Source organism: Pygocentrus nattereri, chromosome 22 (assembly GCF_015220715.1).
Source record: "Pygocentrus nattereri isolate fPygNat1 chromosome 22, fPygNat1.pri, whole genome shotgun sequence".
Lineage (NCBI taxonomy): Eukaryota > Metazoa > Chordata > Actinopteri > Characiformes > Serrasalmidae > Pygocentrus > Pygocentrus nattereri.
This window is the reverse complement of record NC_051232.1, coordinates 15,175,290-15,194,968: the sequence shown is the minus strand read 5'-3', so window position 1 is coordinate 15,194,968 and position 19,679 is coordinate 15,175,290. Positions and strand designations below refer to the sequence as shown.

Sequence of the window (19,679 nt, the reverse complement as noted above, 5' to 3'; positions counted from 1 at the left end):
GTTATATAAATAAACTTTGACTTGACTTTGAAAATAAATATTCAGTTCATAAATATTTGGACATCTACAATGTTATCGCTATTTTAGCTTCCTAATATGGCAAATTGGAGTTGAAATTAAATAATCTCTATAAGTACTTCTAGCTTTAATTGAACATTACATTCAAATCAGGTGAAGGATGTGGGAGTTACAACAATTTTCATACACACACCCCTCACTCATTTTTAAGAAATTGAAATTTTGGAATCTGTTGGTGTTAACTCTCAATATGAATTCCAAGGCACATTCTTAAAAGAGGTTGCACTGGTTACTTCAGAAACACCAGAAGGCCCAAAAGATATGTATTGGATGACAGAAGATTTTACTTACTGAAGGTGAAACTGAAGGCAAAACAGAATAAGCAGGTTCTAAAGGAAACTCCTGGCAGAGCATCAAGACGGAAGAAACCTAGCACCTGGTGATGTCTATGGGTCCCAGACCTCAGGCAGTCATTAACTGCAAAGGATTGCAACAGATCAATAAAAATGCCAGATTCGTTTAAGATTGTTAGTTTGTCCAATTACTTGCATAGATGTCCCTGAAAAAGACATCATCTAGAAGGCAGTATTTGTTGCTCCAAAAAGTGTCTTCTGTGTTCACTTGGTGCCTACACTTTTTACAATTTTGAGCTTTATGCTGGTAACAGTTTGGATGTTCCCTTCATTCTTTGGCCTGGAGAACATGATATCCATTATTTCCTTGGATAGTCTAAAAGTTTGACAGTAATATAATTATGTTTATACTGTGCATCATCTATTTCAGATAAGCTCAAAATAAGAGAAGTCGGCAATGTTTCTGGCTGTGTGTGATGTGTGAAGAGCCTCGTCCCATGCTTGCTCATAAATGTCTAGGCCTTTTCTGTATGCTCCTTCTATACTCAGAATTGACTGCATCACCTGTTAAGATGACAGGTTTTTTGAACATTTCACAATATTCCTAGACTAAAATTGCTCCTGCCTTTTTTGCAACATGTTGCAGGCATCAATTTCAGAATAAGCATAGATTTATAAAACATTAAGTTAAATTAAGTTGTTAAAGTGAAGCATTACATATCTTGTCCTTCTACTGTTTTAATTCAAATGTAAGTCAAAGTCGATCAATGAATCACTATTATATTTTTGTCCACATATCTGTGTGGATCCCACAGTCCAAGGACATGCAGTCAGGCCAACTGGTGTGAGTGCACCCTAGGATGAGTGTGAGCATATATGTCTGTCTGTCTGCCATGCGATGGACTAGCAACCTTTCCAGGGTGTATTTCGCCTGTTGCCAAATGACCGCTGCGAGAGGCTCCAGCACCACTCGCGAGCCAGAAGCATAAGCGATTTAGAAAATGTGTGTGCATGTAAAACAATTGCAGTTGCTAACATGATAAGTAATTCCAAATATTTGAACACAGTGTTCACATGTACAGTTCTGCACACATCTGAAAATACATTGTTGAGCACAAAGATGGAATGAAAGGAGGCACAAAAGTCCAACTAGCAGAAGTTTTCCAAAAGCTTTAATGTCTCTTTGCCTTTCCCATTTTATTTTACTGTTTTCCCTCCATCCCTCACTCAGAATCTCTCATCCTTTCCCTTCTTCTCTCCCAAGTGAGAGCACATGTTGACTGTCCACAACAGTATTATTTTTGGAACAACATTAGTACGTCATTATTTCCGAAAAGCATTGAAGTTCTTTAAACCCCATCCTCCTCCACATTCTCTGTTTGTCTGCCAGTAAATGTCCAAATGTGGAATGGTCCAAGAACCCAGCTGTTTGCACTTTTACTGATGCTGTGAGACATGTCACAGTGTTCGCTGCCTGTCCTATATCTGAGATTGAAAAATGACAAGCCAAACTTACGAAGGGTATTTATTCATTTAGGATTCTAACAATCTGTGGTTTGTGCGCACACAAATACTGCAGCGATAAAAAACTTTCCGAAAAGCCAGATACAAAAAAAAGACAAGTTACAGTATTTGCTGGAATATTATATTAATTTGATGTATGTCTAATGATCTAACAATCCCTCATTCTCAAACAAGCTGCCACTGTGGAAGAACCCATAAGACTTCTTCAGAGAGGCATTATGTGAGAGCGCAATGAATCTGAAATGACCTTCACATAACGTAAAAGCTCTTCAAAGCTTTTTCACTGAAATGTAGAACCAAGTTCTAACCCATGGAGGATGAAACGCACCAGTAACAGTACTAGTGGCTTGCAAGCCAGCCTCAGAAAATTGTTTGTTAGAGTTACATTAGTGTTGCCCTCCACATTAGCATGGACTGGAGGAAGAAATGTATAAATAAATTAATAAATAAATAGATAAATTAATAAAATGTTAATTCATTTGCAGCTCATAAACACATACATATTTATTTATTATGAATTTCTAACCCACTTTTAATTACTTATTTATTTATTCATGATTTTATAACTCACATTTATTTATTTATTCATGCTTTTTTGTTTTTTGTTCATGTTTTTATTATTATTTATTTTTACAGTTAGTTTTTTCCCAAGACTTGTTCTCCATAATAACCATATATAATTTCTTTTCTTCCTCGCAGTTAGTTCCGTCCATTGGCTAGGACTTCCCACCTCCAATCGGCCTACAACTGTTTTACTATGTTTTGAGTTATTGTTTCATTTTTATTGTTGTGTTTTTGTTTTTTATGTTGCCAAGCTATTGTTTTACATCTTTTATTTCTTTATTTCTTTTATTTCTTATTATTTTATTTTTATTTTATTCATTATGTTTTCATATATCCTTAGTTCTTCTTCTTTACTGTTTTGTTGTAATTTTATGTTTTTTATGGTTTATTGATTTTTTTATTCAATATTATGATTATTATAACTTTTAAGCATATGTTATGTTTTTACTATTTAACTTATGAGTCCCTATGTTTGTTTTGGCTTGGCTACATTGATATTTGCTGCATGTCATTTGCTCCATAAACAATATTTTATAAATGATGTGTAAAATACACTGTTAGTCCTTTCTAAGAAGGAGATGGCTGTGAAAGAATATGGGTTAAAACACAGAAAAACAGCTTAAACACACTTCTCATAGAACAAGAACATTAATTGATAGAAAAATAAATATGCATGAAATCCTGTTACCAAAATGCGTGAGTTTCAGGAAATGTTAGAAAAGGACTTCAGGGAAAATTCAATCAATGGGCCCTTCAAATTTTGTGTGGTTTAGGTAGTTTAGTAAGCAAATATAGTGTAATGTTGTAAAGTTCATTTTTGTGTCTACTTTATTTGTATGTATGTGTATTAGTGTAAGAGTGTACCGATTGTCTGGTCCAAGAATGATCATTGGTGCTGAGAGCATAAAGGGTAAGCTTTGAATGAAAGCACAGGGCATTTCTCATTAAGGACATAATCTGTTCCACCACATTCTTGTCAAAGGGACTCAAGCTGCACTCAAGCCTGCCTCAATGGGCCACTGTAATAGGAGAGGTGGCAACAGGCTTAAGTAATTGGATTGGTATATGGCATTGAGTGTCCGACAACAATAGATAGCCATCTCTCCAGCAGCCGCTGAGCCCTTTGTTCCTGCAGCTTGAGTTGATTTAGTTATGCTCAAGGGCCTTAGCTGATCCTGTTGGAAGGCTGAGGCACAGGGCTAAGGAAGAGGTTCCATAAATTATGGTCCAATCTGATAGCCTATACTAATGGATTTTAATCCTTAGCTGAATCTCATCTTAAACACTCACTTCACTCATGTGTGGTCATTAATACATTAATTAATTGCATTAATACTAGAAGAGGGCTACCCATAATGTTAGGTCATGCTAGGATATATGTCCTATTTGAAAACAAATTATAGTCTCTGTAAAGTTTCCTCTAAAGACTCTCTCTGTGTCACGATCTTTTTGACCAGCATACATCTGGTTTTCATGGTTCCACCTTGGCTAATTATACACAACCTTCATATACCTTCATAAATAAATCTACAAATAACTTTTCAAAAAAAGTTGGGACACTCTCCCAAGTGATGCAACTGTCTAAGCGTTGGCCTTCTCATCAAATCCCTGGTGATGCTACAGCCATCTGTGGCTGGGAGTCCAAGAGAGCACAATTGGCCACCCCTCTGGAGGGGTGGGTAGGAAGGCTCCGCTCTCCCCTAATCACTCAGCACGATGCTAGTCAGCACAGGCATCTGTTAGCTGATCTAACTGACCTGGCACTTTCCTCCAAGTACATTCGGCTGTCCAATGAAATTGCATGTGCAGCAATTCTCTGGGGAAGCTTTCTCCCTCCTAACGGTCCCCCAATAGCTCATATTGTATGCTTGCTAGTGGGTGAAATTGGTCATGACTAAACTGGGGAGAAAATGTTGGGGAAACGCCCCCATCCCAGAAAAAGTTGGGAGAGGGGCAACAGAAGACTGGTCATTTGTGTAATGTTAAAAAACACCTGGTGGAACATCGAACAGCAGGTTAGTAACAAGATTGGGTATAAAGAGCATCCCAGAAAGGCTGAGACTTTTAGAAGTAAAGATGGTGTAGGCGTTTACCACTTGGGAAAAGACTTCAAGAATAAAGTAGACAAAGACATCAACATAAAATAGCAAAGAACCTACAGTACATAATAACTACATAATTAAACAGTACATAATTCAAAGATTATGAGAATACAGAACAATCTCTCTATGCAAAGGAAAAGGTCAAAAATATTGGCTAAGAACCATATATAAACATGATCTAGAAACACTAAAGGCTTCTCTGGGCCCAAGCTCATTAAAGACGGACTGAAGCAAAGTAAAAAAGTGTCCTGTGGTCTGACATTTGTTATTTTTGTTGGAAAACAAGGAAACTGCATCCTCTGTACTAAAGATAAGCTTGTTACCAGTAAACAGTAATTGTGCATTAAAATGGGCTTGCATATGTTCTCTCTAAATTTGTTAACCTTTACACATATTTACACACAGAAACACATACAAAACAGGGAAATTGAACAAAGGCAGCCAAAATTTTGCAAACTACCCTGTCTCCTCCCTGTTTCTCCTTAACTCTTCCAGCCCTCTCTCAGTTTTTCAGCAGAGGAGGTCTAGTTAAACTGGAGTTTTCCTCATTACAGTTCCCCAGACACTCCTCAAACCAGCAGCACTGGTAACATACCTAGAGTGTTCATGTATCTCAAAACATTTCCAGCATGTTCAATTAAAATATTCTTTCTTGGTTAAATTGTGCTAAATCAGGGGTGCCCAGTTCAGATCATTAGATCGACCCTACATAGTTTAGCTTCAATCCAGCCATCGATGACTAAGATGTAATTAACCAAAAGAAGTAAATTGCCTTCACACTGTAAAGAAGCTGAAATTATTTGTTTCTGTTTCAAATGTTGAGAAAATGTCACAAATATGTGAAGCAGTCGGTGTAGAATATGATCTAAAACATGGTACACATCTTATCCAGCAATTCCAAACTTCACAGCAATGTGACAAAACTGTGTGGATTGAAATGTCCAACCTAAAGTGACTGCTAAATGTGGGTACTAGGAGTGTGAGAATGATGTTCTAAGAATATTTATATGGCTCCCAAAAACTTTTTTGGGAAACAAATTATACCAGCTGGCTCACAAATTCATCACCAAAAGTAAATCGTTTTACAGAACCTAAAAGTATAGGTCTGATGAATGTATGATCAGCGGTCCTTTTGTGAACAGCCTCAAAAACCTACGGTGCTCAACATCCTTCGGTATGATCTGTCGGTCTTTCTGACTCAGAAATCTGAAGCCCTCGGACAAAAAAGGAAATGAGCATATAATTTCATCCCAAAAAAAATTCCTTTGGATGAGAAAGTGGTCAAGTCTCAAAGTTTAAAGAGTAAGCCTAATTAACCCTTATTACACAGAGCAACCGTTTGAATAATGTGAGTAATGTGAGATCCCTCAAGGGCTTGGAATGTTTCAGAGGCACTGCAGCCAGGACAAAGGGGCTAGCTCACCTTTAATCTTGAACCTCACAGACAGGAAATATCAGTAAGGCACATGGACTTAAACATGCAAATGCTCTCGTTTAAGTGGCCACACAAATCAGAGTCAGATAAGTAACAAATTAAGATTTAGATTAGACTATCATACAATGGATTGGGTCCTCAAACGAATCAAGCCTCACATCTCACTTAGAGCAAAGATAACAAAACTGAATCTTATTTTGGACATATACTCAGAAGATACCATTATGTTTGGAATACACACGCACACACACACACACCTTCTAAGCTGGTTATCCTTCTGGGTCGCTGGGGGAGCTGGAACCAGCAGTCATTGGGTAGAAGGCAGGATGCACCCTGGACAGGTCACCAGTCTATGCTTGGAATAGTTGAAAGATAAAGAGGAAGAGGGCAACAACAACAAGATGGATGAATACAATCATGGACCAGCACCCATTTAGAAGCCTGAAAAGTTAGTGGCACTTAGTAATAATAGCATACAGTCTCTTACCATGGACAATAATATAGACACGTTTCCACATACTTTGTAAAACTAGGGCCTGACTGATGTATTGGTTGGCCAGTAATATTGGCCCATACTGGTGACCCAGTGAAAGTGTCAACAGCAACTTTATCATAATTAGCTTTTTGGTTGTGGCAGCTTGTGGGATTCAAACTCAAGAAATGATCTACTGATTATAGGGCAAAACCTTGAGCAGGGTTTAAATAACAATCATGTAAAATATATCCACGTCTAATCTTTTGCATGGGAATAATATGCATAAAAAACTTCTGTATGATGAGAACTAATGAAACAAAAAGAGATATACACGGTAATTATCAGAAACTATAAATAATAATGGGCAGCTCCGCTTTCGATGCTAAAATATTTATAAATTTATTTAATATTTAATTTATTTTATTTAAGACTATTTCAGCTGTTGATTTGAGTTAACAAAATATGTTGAGATATGACCTGAAAACTAAAATATAAAAAGAAAACTACATAAGCCTTTTTGAGTACTCAGAATTTTTAGCTCTATAAAATCATAACCCTACTAAACACCTATTGGGCATTTTCCGTAGTAATATGTTTTGCATCAGCAGAGTTTCTGTTGATCTACATTGTAGTTCACAAGACAACAAAATAATCTGTTATTCTTCCAAATTTCTTTTCTTTTTGTCCTAATCTACTCTGATCTGATTGGCAGAGATAATACGAGCAAGACTAGGGAGACAGTTCACATGAGCATGAACTACTGAGCTATGTGAGAGATATCTGGAAGTGTCCTGTAGACGATTCTGGCTACTTCTCAGAAGAAATCATGCAATAGGTTGCTCATTCCTCACACCACAGTAGTTATAAAATAAGAAGGTGAAATGTTGTTCTAGTTACAGATTAACTACTCTTTTGCCTTCTGTTTGTGTACATCAGGGTCTGGGGGAATGCTCTTTGTGGCTGTCGCATAACTGCGGAAAAGGCAGACAATCCACTGTACTCGTAAACACATCTATCCATGGCACAGGTGACTGAAATTCCATACTCTATATTAACAGTTCCATAGTACCTATATTTTAGACGATTTCATAGGCTTTTTCCCCATATCCACAAGAAGACAACAAGAGCTGTTGGGGCCATAAACTCATGCCTTTGTGGTTGGTGTACTCACATATGCTGCAGGAGTGGCTGCACATTAATGCGGCAAAGTTCACACCACAACTGAGAAATCTATGGCCTGTGAAAGTACCTTTTAAGCACCCATCATGTTGACTTTTAAGGCCAATGACATATAAGCCAGTTATCCCCATTTTGGGGGCCACAAAGAAGCGTATTTCAATTTAAAGTGGAACTCCATCAGAGGTTCAGAATTTCTACATAAAACATTAAGATGTAAACAAGTCTGGTTTGATATGAAATGCTTCATTCTAGAAAAAAAACAGTATTGCTGATAGGTCGCTGGTTATGATGCCCAATGACTGACACATTGTTTTATGATAGTTTGGTGAAAGTTTTGGCCTAAAATGTCATGTTAATCAATTTATTTTAATCCATTCATGGTGGAAGGATACATGCAGGCCATGATGAGGCAAAATAGTCTCCCAAAACACTTTCTTGGCTGGGTGAACAGACTAGCAAGCCTTTCATGATGGTCAATGCTGTTTTTTCCAGCAGGGAAATGAGCTCTGTGTTAATATGTAGTATACAGGGGTTGGACAATGAAAGTGAAACACCTGTCATTTTAGTGTGGGAGGTTTCGTGGCTAAATTGGACCAGCCTGGTGGCCAATCTTCATTAATGGCAGTTTGCACCAGTAAGAGGAGAGTGTGAAGGTTCAATTAGGTTCAAACGTCGGTTTCAATGGTGAAAGGAGCGCAAATCTTGGGCTGTGGACAATGTGAAACATGTATTGTTCTCTGATGAGTCCACTTTTACAGTTTTCCCCACATCCGGGAGAGTTACGGTGTGGAGAAGCCCCAAAGAAGCGTACCACCCAGACTGTTGCATGCCCAGAATGAAGCATGGGGGTGGATCAGTGATGGTTTGGGCTGCCATATCATGGCATTCCCTTGGCCCAATACTTGTGCTAGATGGGCGCATCACTGTCAAGGACTACCGAACCATTCTGGAGGACCATGTGCATCCAATGGTTCAAACATTGTATCCTGAAGGCGGTGCAGTGTATCAGGATGACAATGCACCAATGCACCAACAGCAAGACTGGTGAAAGATTGGTTTGATGAACATGAAAGTGAAGTTGAACATCTCCCATGGCCTGCACAATCACCAGATGTAAATATTAATGAGCCACTTTGGGGTGTTTTGGAGGAGCAAGTCAGGAAATGTTTTCCTCCACCAGCATCACATAGTGACCTGGCCACTATCCTGCAAGAAGAATGGCTTAAAATCCCTCTGACCACTGTGCAGGACTTGTATATGTCATTCCCAAGATGAATTGACGCTGTATTGGCCGCAAAAGGAGGCAATACACCATACTAATAAATTATTGTGGTCTAAAACCAGGTGTTTCCGTTTCATTGTCCAACCCCTGTACATTAATTATAATATTCATTGTTCTTTCTCACTCACAATTTTGTATAATGCACTGTTAATGCTCAATAGACATAAAACTGAATTGAATTGATAAACAAACTGGCCAACTATAAAGGCAAGTCATTCCATGCTAACAAGTAATGCTAGCAATAACAAAATGTAAACATACTAACAGGGTCTGTTTGCATATTCAACCACATTTCCCAAAAAGTTGGGATGGTATGAAAAATGATTTTAAAAAAACACAACGCAATGATCGGCATAACATATAAACCCTGTAGTTAATTGAAAATGCTTCAAACACAATGTATCAAATGTTGAAAGTGAGGATTTTTTTTTTTTTAAACAAATATGACCATTTTGAATTTGATTAACATCGTTTCCAAAAAAAAAGGCTGGTAAAAAACACCTGGCGGTTAATTGGAAACAGGTCAGTAACATGACTGGGTATACAAAGCATCCCAGAGAGGCGGAGTCTTCCAGAAGTAAAGATAAGGAGGGTTCACCACTCTGACAAGTGGAAGACTCTGAAAGACTGCACCATCAAATAGTGCTACAATTCAAGAAAAACGTTTCTCAACATAAAACAGCAAAGAACTTTTGCTTTTCATTGTCTACATAATATCATTAAAAGACTCAGAGAATCTAGAGATATCTCTGTATGCAAGGGACGCGGCCGAAAAATAGTATTTGCTGGTCATTATCTTTGGGCCCTCAGATGGCACTGCATTAAAAAAAAGACATTCTGTGGAAATCACTGCAATTTCCGAAAAACACTGTCTATGAAAACAGTTTGGCACTGCATCCTCAAATGCTAATTAAAACTCTTAAATGCAAAAAAGAAAACATATATAAACAGGATCCAGAAACGCTGCCACCTTCTCTGGGCCGGAGCTTATTTAAAATGGACTGAGGGGAAGCGGAAAAGTGCTCTATGGCCCGACAAATCAACACTTGAAATTCCTTTTGGAAATCATGGATACTGTGTCCTCTGGGATAAAGACAACTCAGCTTGTTATCAGCGCACAATTCAAAAGTCAGTATAGTTTAGTTCAGGCACAATAGTTTAGGGGGGGCATTATGCACAAGGTGTGGGTGCCATGCACATCTATGAAGGCACCATTAATGCTAAATGATATATGCATGTTTTGGCAACATATGGTGCCATTGAGATGACGTCTTTTTCAAGGAAGGCTTTGCTTACTTTAGCCTGACAGTGCCAAACCACATGTATCACAGCAGCATTGCTCCATATTAATATAGTCCAGGTGCTCAACTGACCTGCCTGCAATCCAGACCACCTGAAAACCACTGAAAACACTTGACACTTTATGAAACAAGAAATACAACAAAAAAAAACCCCTGAAATGTTGAGCAGCTGAAATTCTATATCAAACAAGAGTGAGAAAACATTTTCACACTTTCAAAACTACAGAAATTGCTCTCCTCAGTTCCCAAATGGTTACAGAGTGTAAAGAACAGGTGATGAAACACAGTGGAAAACATATCCCCATCCCAACTTTTTTGGAACGTGTTGTTGGGATAAAATTCAACATGGGCATGTGTTTTTTAAAAATAATAAAATTTCTCAATTTCAACATTAGATATGTTGTCTTTAAAAATATGTTTTACATGACTTGCATATCACTGCATTGAATTTTCATTCACATTCTGCACAGCGTCTCAACTTTTTTGGAGGTGGGGTTGTACTATCATACCTTTATGACATTTATTTTCTCTCACTCTCAGTTTTGTATGATGCTGTGTCAACTCTGACAATCTCTGATATGAAATGAGCTGAATTAAAGCACTGATTTACTGTGGAAGCAGCAGTCTTTCAGTCAAGCTGGAGTTATCTAACATTACTATAACATTGCTATACTAACATTCACGCCTGCTGGACCTGTGCAGCACTCTGTTCTGCCTGACAAGACAAAGTTAAGTTTGGAGTAACGACAAACATTTTACTTTCCTTCCTCTTACACATTGCCCTTTAGCAGGCAAACAGAGTGCACGACGATGACAAAACCAAAGCGCAAACATTATTAAAAAATAAGGTCTATTCTGGATGCCATTTCCCTGACATTCCACCTTAAAACTTTTCTCCTTAAAAAAATGATTTGATCAGAAAGGAAACGGAGAGAAATTTCCAGAGTGCTGAGATAAATTAATAACACTGTGTCACTGGTTGATTATATATATAATATATAATCAACTATATAATCATATATATATATATATATATATATATATATATATATATATATATATATAATATATAATATAAATTGTACCCTATAAGAAGGCACCTCGACTCCAACAAGATGAAGTTGATCCGTACTGTATTCTGGAGTCTGGGAGGGACTCTACGCCAGCCAGCCTCCAACAGCTCTTGAATATTAAAGTGACGCATGCGTTCGGCAGCCCTGCTCACTGCGCGCTGAACCCGCTGCCCACGGAGCACAGTTCACTTCTCCAGCCGCTCGCGGACGACGCTCGCTCTAATGGCTTCTGTATAACGAACCCTTTCCACCGAGAGAGGAGAAAACTAGCGAAGAAAAGACACCAACAGCGGATGAGAAGACAGGCGTTTCTGATCCGCTGGAGTTAAGGCTGCATCAGGAGTCTCCTTTTTTCACTTGGAAGGAGGAGGAAACAAACTTTGAGCGGACTCTTCTGAAAGAGTGTGGTGCTGTCTACCCGTGCATGTTCAAGGCGAGGAGCGCGTGAGAGCCGTGAGGCGGCTGTAGTAGACCCGTGTAGTTCGGAAGTGAAGCGGCAGCGGCATGCTTTTGCCACGGAGCTCAGCGTTCGCAGCGTTTTGCCTCCATGTCTTTTTCTTGTGCTGGCGCACGAAGGTACGTTCTGTCTTTCTTTCTCCGCCTCAATCTTTTATTTATTCATGTTTCACGTCCATGCTTGCGCTGTGAGCTTTGGACTCGTTTATACTGCGCTTCTTTACTTCTGTGTCGACGTCTTGTCGGTGTGAGTTAGCTGCGTTCTTTCTTTAGAGCGCTGATTCAGCCGCGCTTTGTGCGCACTTCAGGTTCAGACTACAGGCTCTAAACACTCCCTCCGAAGCGGACGCCGCAGCAAACGCTTGGACGTGTTTCTCGGATCTGAGAAAGCGAGCAGTATGTTGTTAGGGTCTCAGGGAGCGGGGCTGGCGTCTGGTCGGAATGTCCTGCTGTAACTCTGTAGGTGTAAAACTTCAGGTGGTGTATTCTGTTAGCCTAAGTCCACCGATCAGCATTGAAACGTATAGGATAGTTTGACAGCCTAGATTTTAGAAAATATTACCAGAATTTAAAGAATATTTACGATATTTAGATCAGCTGAATCAGCTTACCTGGGTAAATATCACCAGTAAGCGGTGTCTGTATCGCGTTCATATTTAATTACTTCATTATAATAATGATATGCGCATGCTCTCTGGAGTGCATTGTTAGAACAGCTGGAGAGAGTCTGAAAGTGGGCAGGCGCGGTTTCTCGACTTTTTAAGTGTGTTTCCTCCAACGTCTGTGTCTCTGACCTCCCCTGAACAGGTGTGCACTGCGTCTGGACACTTCGAACTGGAGATCCTGGCCATGCAGAACACGCGCGGCGAGCTTCAAAGCGGCGCGTGCTGCGGGGGCGCGCGGAGCGGCGGCGCTGAGCGCGCGTGCGCGCCTGACCAATGCGACACGTACTTCAGGGTCTGCCTCAAGGAATACCAGTCGCGCGTGTCCGCCGCGGGCCCGTGCAGCTTCGGCACCGGGTCTACGCCCATTCTCGGGGGTAATACGTTCACCACCAAGGGCACGGCAGTCGCGGACAAGGCCAGGATTGTTTTACGGTTCAGTTTCGCGTGGCCGGTAAGTGGCGGGCTCCAGTTATCTTCTGTTGGTGTGTGCACGGCATGCTCGTGTTATCTCAGAGTGGCTGGCTTTGGATGGGAGCCTCTTTTCTGGACTTACATGTAACTTTGCATGATCCAAAAAAAAGCCAGCTCAACTTACAATTATAAGGTAAATGCACTCTTGAAATAGATTGTTCGTACACGAAGGGAATGGTTCTGTTTAGAACCATGAGCTCTATAAAGAATCCCTTTTTTCTTTGTTCTGCTGTTGTTACTATGTCTTTGCATTAGACAAGCCCACCAGGCATTTTCTCCTAATGGACAGCTGTGGCATCTCTGGGGTTCAAATTCTTAACCTCTTGGTAGGGGAATAATTCTTAGACTTGCAAGCTCCTGCACTTGCTCAGTGTCCTTAATGATGCAGTAATCTAAGAATTCACCGCAACATTAGTAAGTTGTGAGTTTGAACCCCAGTGATGCCACCACTGTGCATATCTAGACGCCCAAGAGGAGAAAGTGCCTGTGATAAGGTCTCAGCTCAAGACAAGCAGTGCAGTCAGTTAAGCTGAGATGCCTTTCTTTTCCGAATGTGTAGGAAGGGGTTGTTCACAAGCTGATGAATTGGATCAGGTGTGTTGAGGGCAGAGAAAACACCTAAATGTGCAGGTCACTGGGTACAAGGGAACCACTACTACAGGCCAATGCCTCAACAATCAACTGGTTTGCAGCTAGTCAGCAAATTTGTTTATTAGTTAGATAATATTTCCCACACTCAAATGTGAAAATGACTGGCCCAGTGACAAATGTGACGATAGCTGTTGTTGTCTGGCAATAATTTAGGCTTTCACTGCATGACCTGATTGAGTAACAGGGCAGTCCTAAACAAGACAACGTAGTTAATGTTATACTGGAACTGGTAGTGTATGGAGTTCTTTAATGGTTTCACAAACTTTTTTATCTCAGCATCTTCTTTAAAAAGAACCATGATTTTTTTAAAGTTGTCAGTGCAATAAATGGTTACGATGTAAACACAAGTCATTGAGAGTGGTTTGAAGTAAAATGCACCATTCTATAGAAACTTTGAATTGGTTATGAATGTGTTGCCTGATGCCTGAGACATGGCTTTACAATAGTTTTATGGTAAATTCCAAAATTGTTTTTTTTTTAAATACATTAATCGTGGAAAGGTACATGCAGGGTTCTGGAAGGTGCAGTAGTCTTCAAAGAAAACCTGCTTTATTGCATTTACTACTATTTTTCCATTATCATTATTATATATGAAAAACAAGACCACTAAGAAATGTAAGGTGATCGTTTGCGATTGCAAATAAAATGGCTGTATTCACATTCCTATAACCATCAGTGTAAAACACTTTTGAAAATACAACCCCAATTCCAGTGAAGTTGGGACGTTGTGTAAAGCATAAATAAAAACGGAATATGATGATTTGCAAATTCTTTTCAACCTATATTCAATTGAATATGCTACAAAGACAAGATATTTATTGTTCAAACGGATAAACTTTATTGTTTTTTGCAAATATTCACTCATTTTGAATTTGATGCCTGCAACACGTTCCAAAGAAGTTGGGACAGGGGCATGTTTACCACTGTGTTACATCACCTTTCCTTTTAACAGCACTCAATAAGCATTTGGGAACTGAGGACACTAATTGTTAAAGCTTTGTAGGTGGAATTCTTTCCCATTCTTGCTTGATGTAGAACTTTTCAATTGCTCAACAGTCCGGTGCCTCCATTGTCGTATTTTGCGCTTCATAATGCGCTGCACATTTTCAATGGGAGACAGGTCTGGACTGCAGGCAGGCGTTTCTGGGTGTTGTTGATATATGGCTTTCACTTTGCATGGCACAGTTTTAACTTGCACTGGTAGATGGAGCGACGATCTGTGTCCACTGACGGTGGTTTTCTGAAGTGTTCCTGAATTCAGTTACAGAATAATGTCAGTTTTTAATGCAGTGCCGCCTGAGGGATTGAAGGTCACAGGCATTCAATGTTGGTTTTCTGCCTTGCTGCTTACTTGCAGAGATATCTCCAGATGCTCTGAATCTTTTGATAATAATATGGACTGTAGATGATGAAGTCCCTAGATTCCTTGCAATTACACATTGAGAAACGTTCTTAAACTGTTGGACTATTTGCTCACGCAGTTGTTCACAAAGTGGTGAACCTCGCCCCATCCTTGTTTGTGAACAACTGAGCCTTTCAGGGATCCCTTTATACCCAATCATGACACTCACCTGTTTCCAATTAACCTGTTCACCTGTGGAATGTTCCAAACAGGTGTTTTTTCCAGTCTTTTGTTGCCCCTGTCCCAACTTCTTTGGAATGTGTTGTAGGTATCAAATTCAAAATGAGTGAATATTTGCAAAAAACTATAAAGTTTATCCATTTGAACATTAAATATCTTGTCTTTGTAGTGTATTCAATTGAATACAGGTTGAAAAGGATTTGCAAATCATCGTATTCTGTTTTTATTTGTTTTACACAACGTCCCAACTTCACTGGAATTGTGGTTGTACATTATGTCACATTAAACCCCTCTAAATGACTTAACATCTCAAAGACTGAGTCATGCAAAACGACCAGAAGAATTCTGGTTTAAGAATTATATCTCAAAACACAGTTTAGCTTCATATGTTTTCGCACTTTCTATGGCATTTTTCAGATATGAATGGTCAATGTTTTGCCTGACCTTCTAGGACTCTAGGTGAAATGGGAAAGAGTATGCCCTAAAGGATTAACTGGCAGTTCCAAGAAAGTGTTTTAATCTGTGTGGTTAGAAGTTGTCGTCTGGCTTCAATCAGCTTTTCAGGAAACCGGTGTAAAGACATAGCCCAGTTTCTAAGTTGGGAAAGTGATAGTTCTTGAATATATTACTTGTGCTGTATAGTCATTGCGATGGCCTTTTTTTTCTCGTTCCCAGCTTGGATCATAAACACACTCTGACTTTAGCAATGCACAGCCCGTTCTGTGGTTCTAGATCATCAGTAAAAGTTGAAAATTTTGGATTGGTGCCTGAAGAACCTTGCAATGAGTATTTCTTTAAAGACCTGTTTTTGTAAATTAAATGTGTGAGTGTGATGTGAAAGAGCTACCCCCCCCCCACACACACACACATTTAAAGAACTATGCATTTAAATAAAGAACCTTTAATGAGATTAGACATGAATTCAGTCTTGATGCTAGACCTGGGTGAATGTTCATTTGAAGTACAAAAACTAATGAAGGTTAGGCTTTGTGAAGTTTACTGAGATCTTATTCAGATACATTTTGGCCTGTTTCGTTTCATCTTACAAATAGGCTGACCTGTTGAAGCTGCAGGAGCAATGGTATTAACATCTGCATCTGCTGACAGGATTTCCCACATGCATGTTGAAGTTTTGGTCCATGTCAAAAGAGAAGAGGTGATGTTTTTGAATATGATCAACCACTTTAATATTATTTTATTTTAATACAATTATTAAATAGAATTTAATGCCCTGCGATGGACTGGCGACCTGTCCAGGGTATATCCTGCCTTCCGCCCGATGACCACTGGGATAGGCTCCAGCGGCTTAGAGAATGGATGGATGGATGGCACTTTAATATATTTAATTTTTGTAAGGTCAAACAATGCAGAAGGCTACATTCTAAGGTACATGCTGCAGTAAAAGGTTTGTGATGTAGACTGCTCCTCAGTAGACTGATTTTGGTTAGTGTGACAGGACTTATTTTATTGTCTTTCTTATGATAGGCAAATGTGTTTGACACAATGCATTCATTGGATTGAACTCATTCAACATATTTGTCTGTTGGTTACATTTTTCCCCTTTTGCCCATTGAATATTTTCCATGCAGCTAAAACTCTCAGAGGTGATGTTGGCTGTTACTTGATCATATTACAGATTTTCACTGTGTTGAATAACTCTAAATAGGATAAAGAAGCTAATATGAGGGGAACTGGCCTATGGTTACATTAGTAGTGCTAAAGGGATAATAAGATTTGTTAATTTAATAATGAAGTGCAGAACAGTTGTAAAGGCACAAAAAATGTTTAGCTGGTTTAACAAGATACCAATAGAGAATGCTTAATACAAACAACAAAGGTGAGATAACTGGACCTCTTTGCATGGCTTTTCCTCAAATTTACATATTTTATTCTTTGCTTGCTCCATAAGCCAGCAGCACATGATGAACATAAAATGTAATGGAACAAAATCCTTTAGGAACTGCATTGTACAGTCTGAAGTAGAGTCTTATGCTGTGTTCTTTAGATGAATGCAATGTTTCCTTGCAATGTTTTTTCAGCAGCAGTGTCAGGCCAACAGCAGTGAAATATACATATATATATACATAGCTGAAACACTGCAAATTACATTGCTATGTAGTTGAGAAAGAACTATCATGAGATTCCTAATTCCTAACTCGCCAGATTTCCTAGTCTTTTTTGTGATCAGTTCTTTAAGGAATTGAAGAAGAATGTATGTTTTCTTAATTACTTTTTTCATGTGTTAATTCCATAAAGCATTCATATTCATTGGCATTACCAACAACACTTTGTTGCCAGTATTGTTCCTATGTTTTTTGGCCATTTTATCAGATACACTTACACTATAGGTGCACTCTGTAAGTTTAACTTTGTAAGTTTGTACAATTACTGACTGTATATATAGTTTCTCAGCCCTGCTATTTTCATTTATGGAAAAGGACCACCCCTGACCAGATTTTATTTGGGCAACATTAATGCACAGAGTAGAGGATGAGCTGACAAAACAACAGATTGGCTACAGTCAGTAAGTGCACCCTTTAGGTGTACCAAAAAAGGCTTGGACTTTGAGTTATCCCTTACTGAACAGCAGACACTTTGCCTCTTAACCATGCCACATGCACCATGTGTTTTCTCCACTGCATAATTGAGTCATCAAGATGTAAATAGAGACATTTAGAGTGGTTTAACGTGAGTGTTCTGAGTGGTTTAATGTGCCATTATAGAGAAACCTGTGAAGTAAGAATTGTTACAGTGGTGATAGAAACCAGACATTTAATGAATTGTATTGAATGTCTCTAAAAGCTACTTCAAAGAAAGCTATTTCACAAAGTTTGTTGGAACAAAACCTTGGATCTCCAAAATGGTAATTTCACAGAAGAAAAAATATACTTTATTTTAATGTAATTCAATGGAACTAGACTTTTTTCCATGTTATGTCATTTCTTTTGGTTCATTCATCATGAACTTAAAACACTATGTAAAGGACAACAGGTATTTTCAAATTATGTCAACTGAAAAACGACAACAGTGTTATGCAAGATGCAGAGGTACTTAGAGGGTGCTGGAAAGCAAAACCCAATGAAAACTTGTTTTCAGATTTCCCACTACTTTACCATCAACATTGCATATAAACACTCAGGTGACAGGGGGTCATATTGGATGGCATAATAATTGCTAGATTTGCATTGTAGACATTTTGGCATTGTAGACATTCTGGTTCCTATCACCATCATTGTAAAGTAATATGATTCATTAAGGTGTTCTATATCTATTATTTCACATAAAAACACTTCAGATGACTTATTTTATATGGTAACAACTGACTGATGCAGAAATTATGAAGAAAAAATCACTTTTAAGGAGGCTCCATAGCTGGTACATTGACCTAGCTACACTTTTCCATCAGGTCCATCAGATGATTCACAGCTATTTCAAGCCTCTTTTTTCTGAGTGCCTTTGAAAAAGCAGGCAGCTGTTGTTTCTTATTGGTCTTGGTTTTTTAGTGAAGCACAGAGATGGACATAAAGAGAGAAAAAAAAGAGTTGGGGTATGGCCCACCCAGCTAGAGTCAGCTCCAGCGAACATGGAGCAAGTGAACAATGGCTTGGCCAAGCTGGCTACAGGGAGGATTACTGTGCATAATGGAGCTGGTCCAGGAATAATGCCGGCCCAGGACAAGCAACAGGAAGCGCCGTTGGACTCAGCAGTGATGAGATCGGCTTCTAGACAAACCCGTCCCTGGCCTTACTTCACATACTGGCCACTTCAGCACATTGCAGTGCGGCTCTCTGGCCCCGGGGTTCTGAATACACCTGAGGCCTGCAGAGAGAGGACAACAGCATGGCAACAACAACAAAAAAAACACGTCAAAATTAGGTTTTCTGCTTTTCTTCAATCTATTAATTGTACCTCAAATACCGCAAAAAGCTTAACTTGTAACCTCTCTTATTCATTACTCTTTTGAGTATACATATTATATAGTTATATCTCCGTTTTTGTTGTTTTTTTGTTTGTTTTTTCAGTTTTTGTAAACACCAGTTGCCCTTTAGATTATGATAAAATGTCATGGTACTGTACCAACAGAAATGCTCCATTTATTATTTAGAAATGAAGTCTTTTTAAATTGACTTCTATTAGGAGTTAAGAGTGCTTTTCTTTTTCTGAAAAGTAAAATTATGGAGATATGATGTTTTGTTCTGACAGCAACAATATAAGGCCTGATTGATACCTCAGTGGGCTAATCAGAACAATGGACTCTGGTACCCTGTATGCGTATTGTTATGGGTGATGTCACTGGTAAATTTGAACAAAAACATATAAAATGCATCCAGCCTTCTTATTCTCTTGTTGTATATATAGATATACGCTATATTTTCAGAAGTATTCGGTCGTCTGGCTTCACACGCATATGAAATTGAGTGAGATCTCATTCTTAATTCATAGTGTTTAATATGATGTCGGCCCACCCTTTGCAGCTATAACAGCTTCAACTCTTTTGGGAAGGCTTTGCACAAGATTTTGGAGTGTGTTTATGGGAATTTTTGACCA

The 19,679-nt window shown here is 38.9% G+C and overlaps 1 protein-coding gene across 1 annotated transcript in view; it reads left to right on the top strand.

The window, feature by feature from the left end:
* Positions 1-11,475: 11,475 nt before the first annotated feature.
* The window catches only part of jag1b (jagged canonical Notch ligand 1b), a 61,927-nt gene continuing 53,723 nt past the window's right edge, over positions 11,476-19,679 (top strand). The window contains exons 1-2 of the mRNA XM_017721545.2: positions 11,476-11,882; positions 12,570-12,878. Coding sequence (XP_017577034.1) covers positions 11,811-11,882; positions 12,570-12,878 — 381 coding nt within the window. The 5' untranslated portion in view covers positions 11,476-11,810. The remainder of the gene's footprint in view (positions 11,883-12,569; positions 12,879-19,679) is intronic.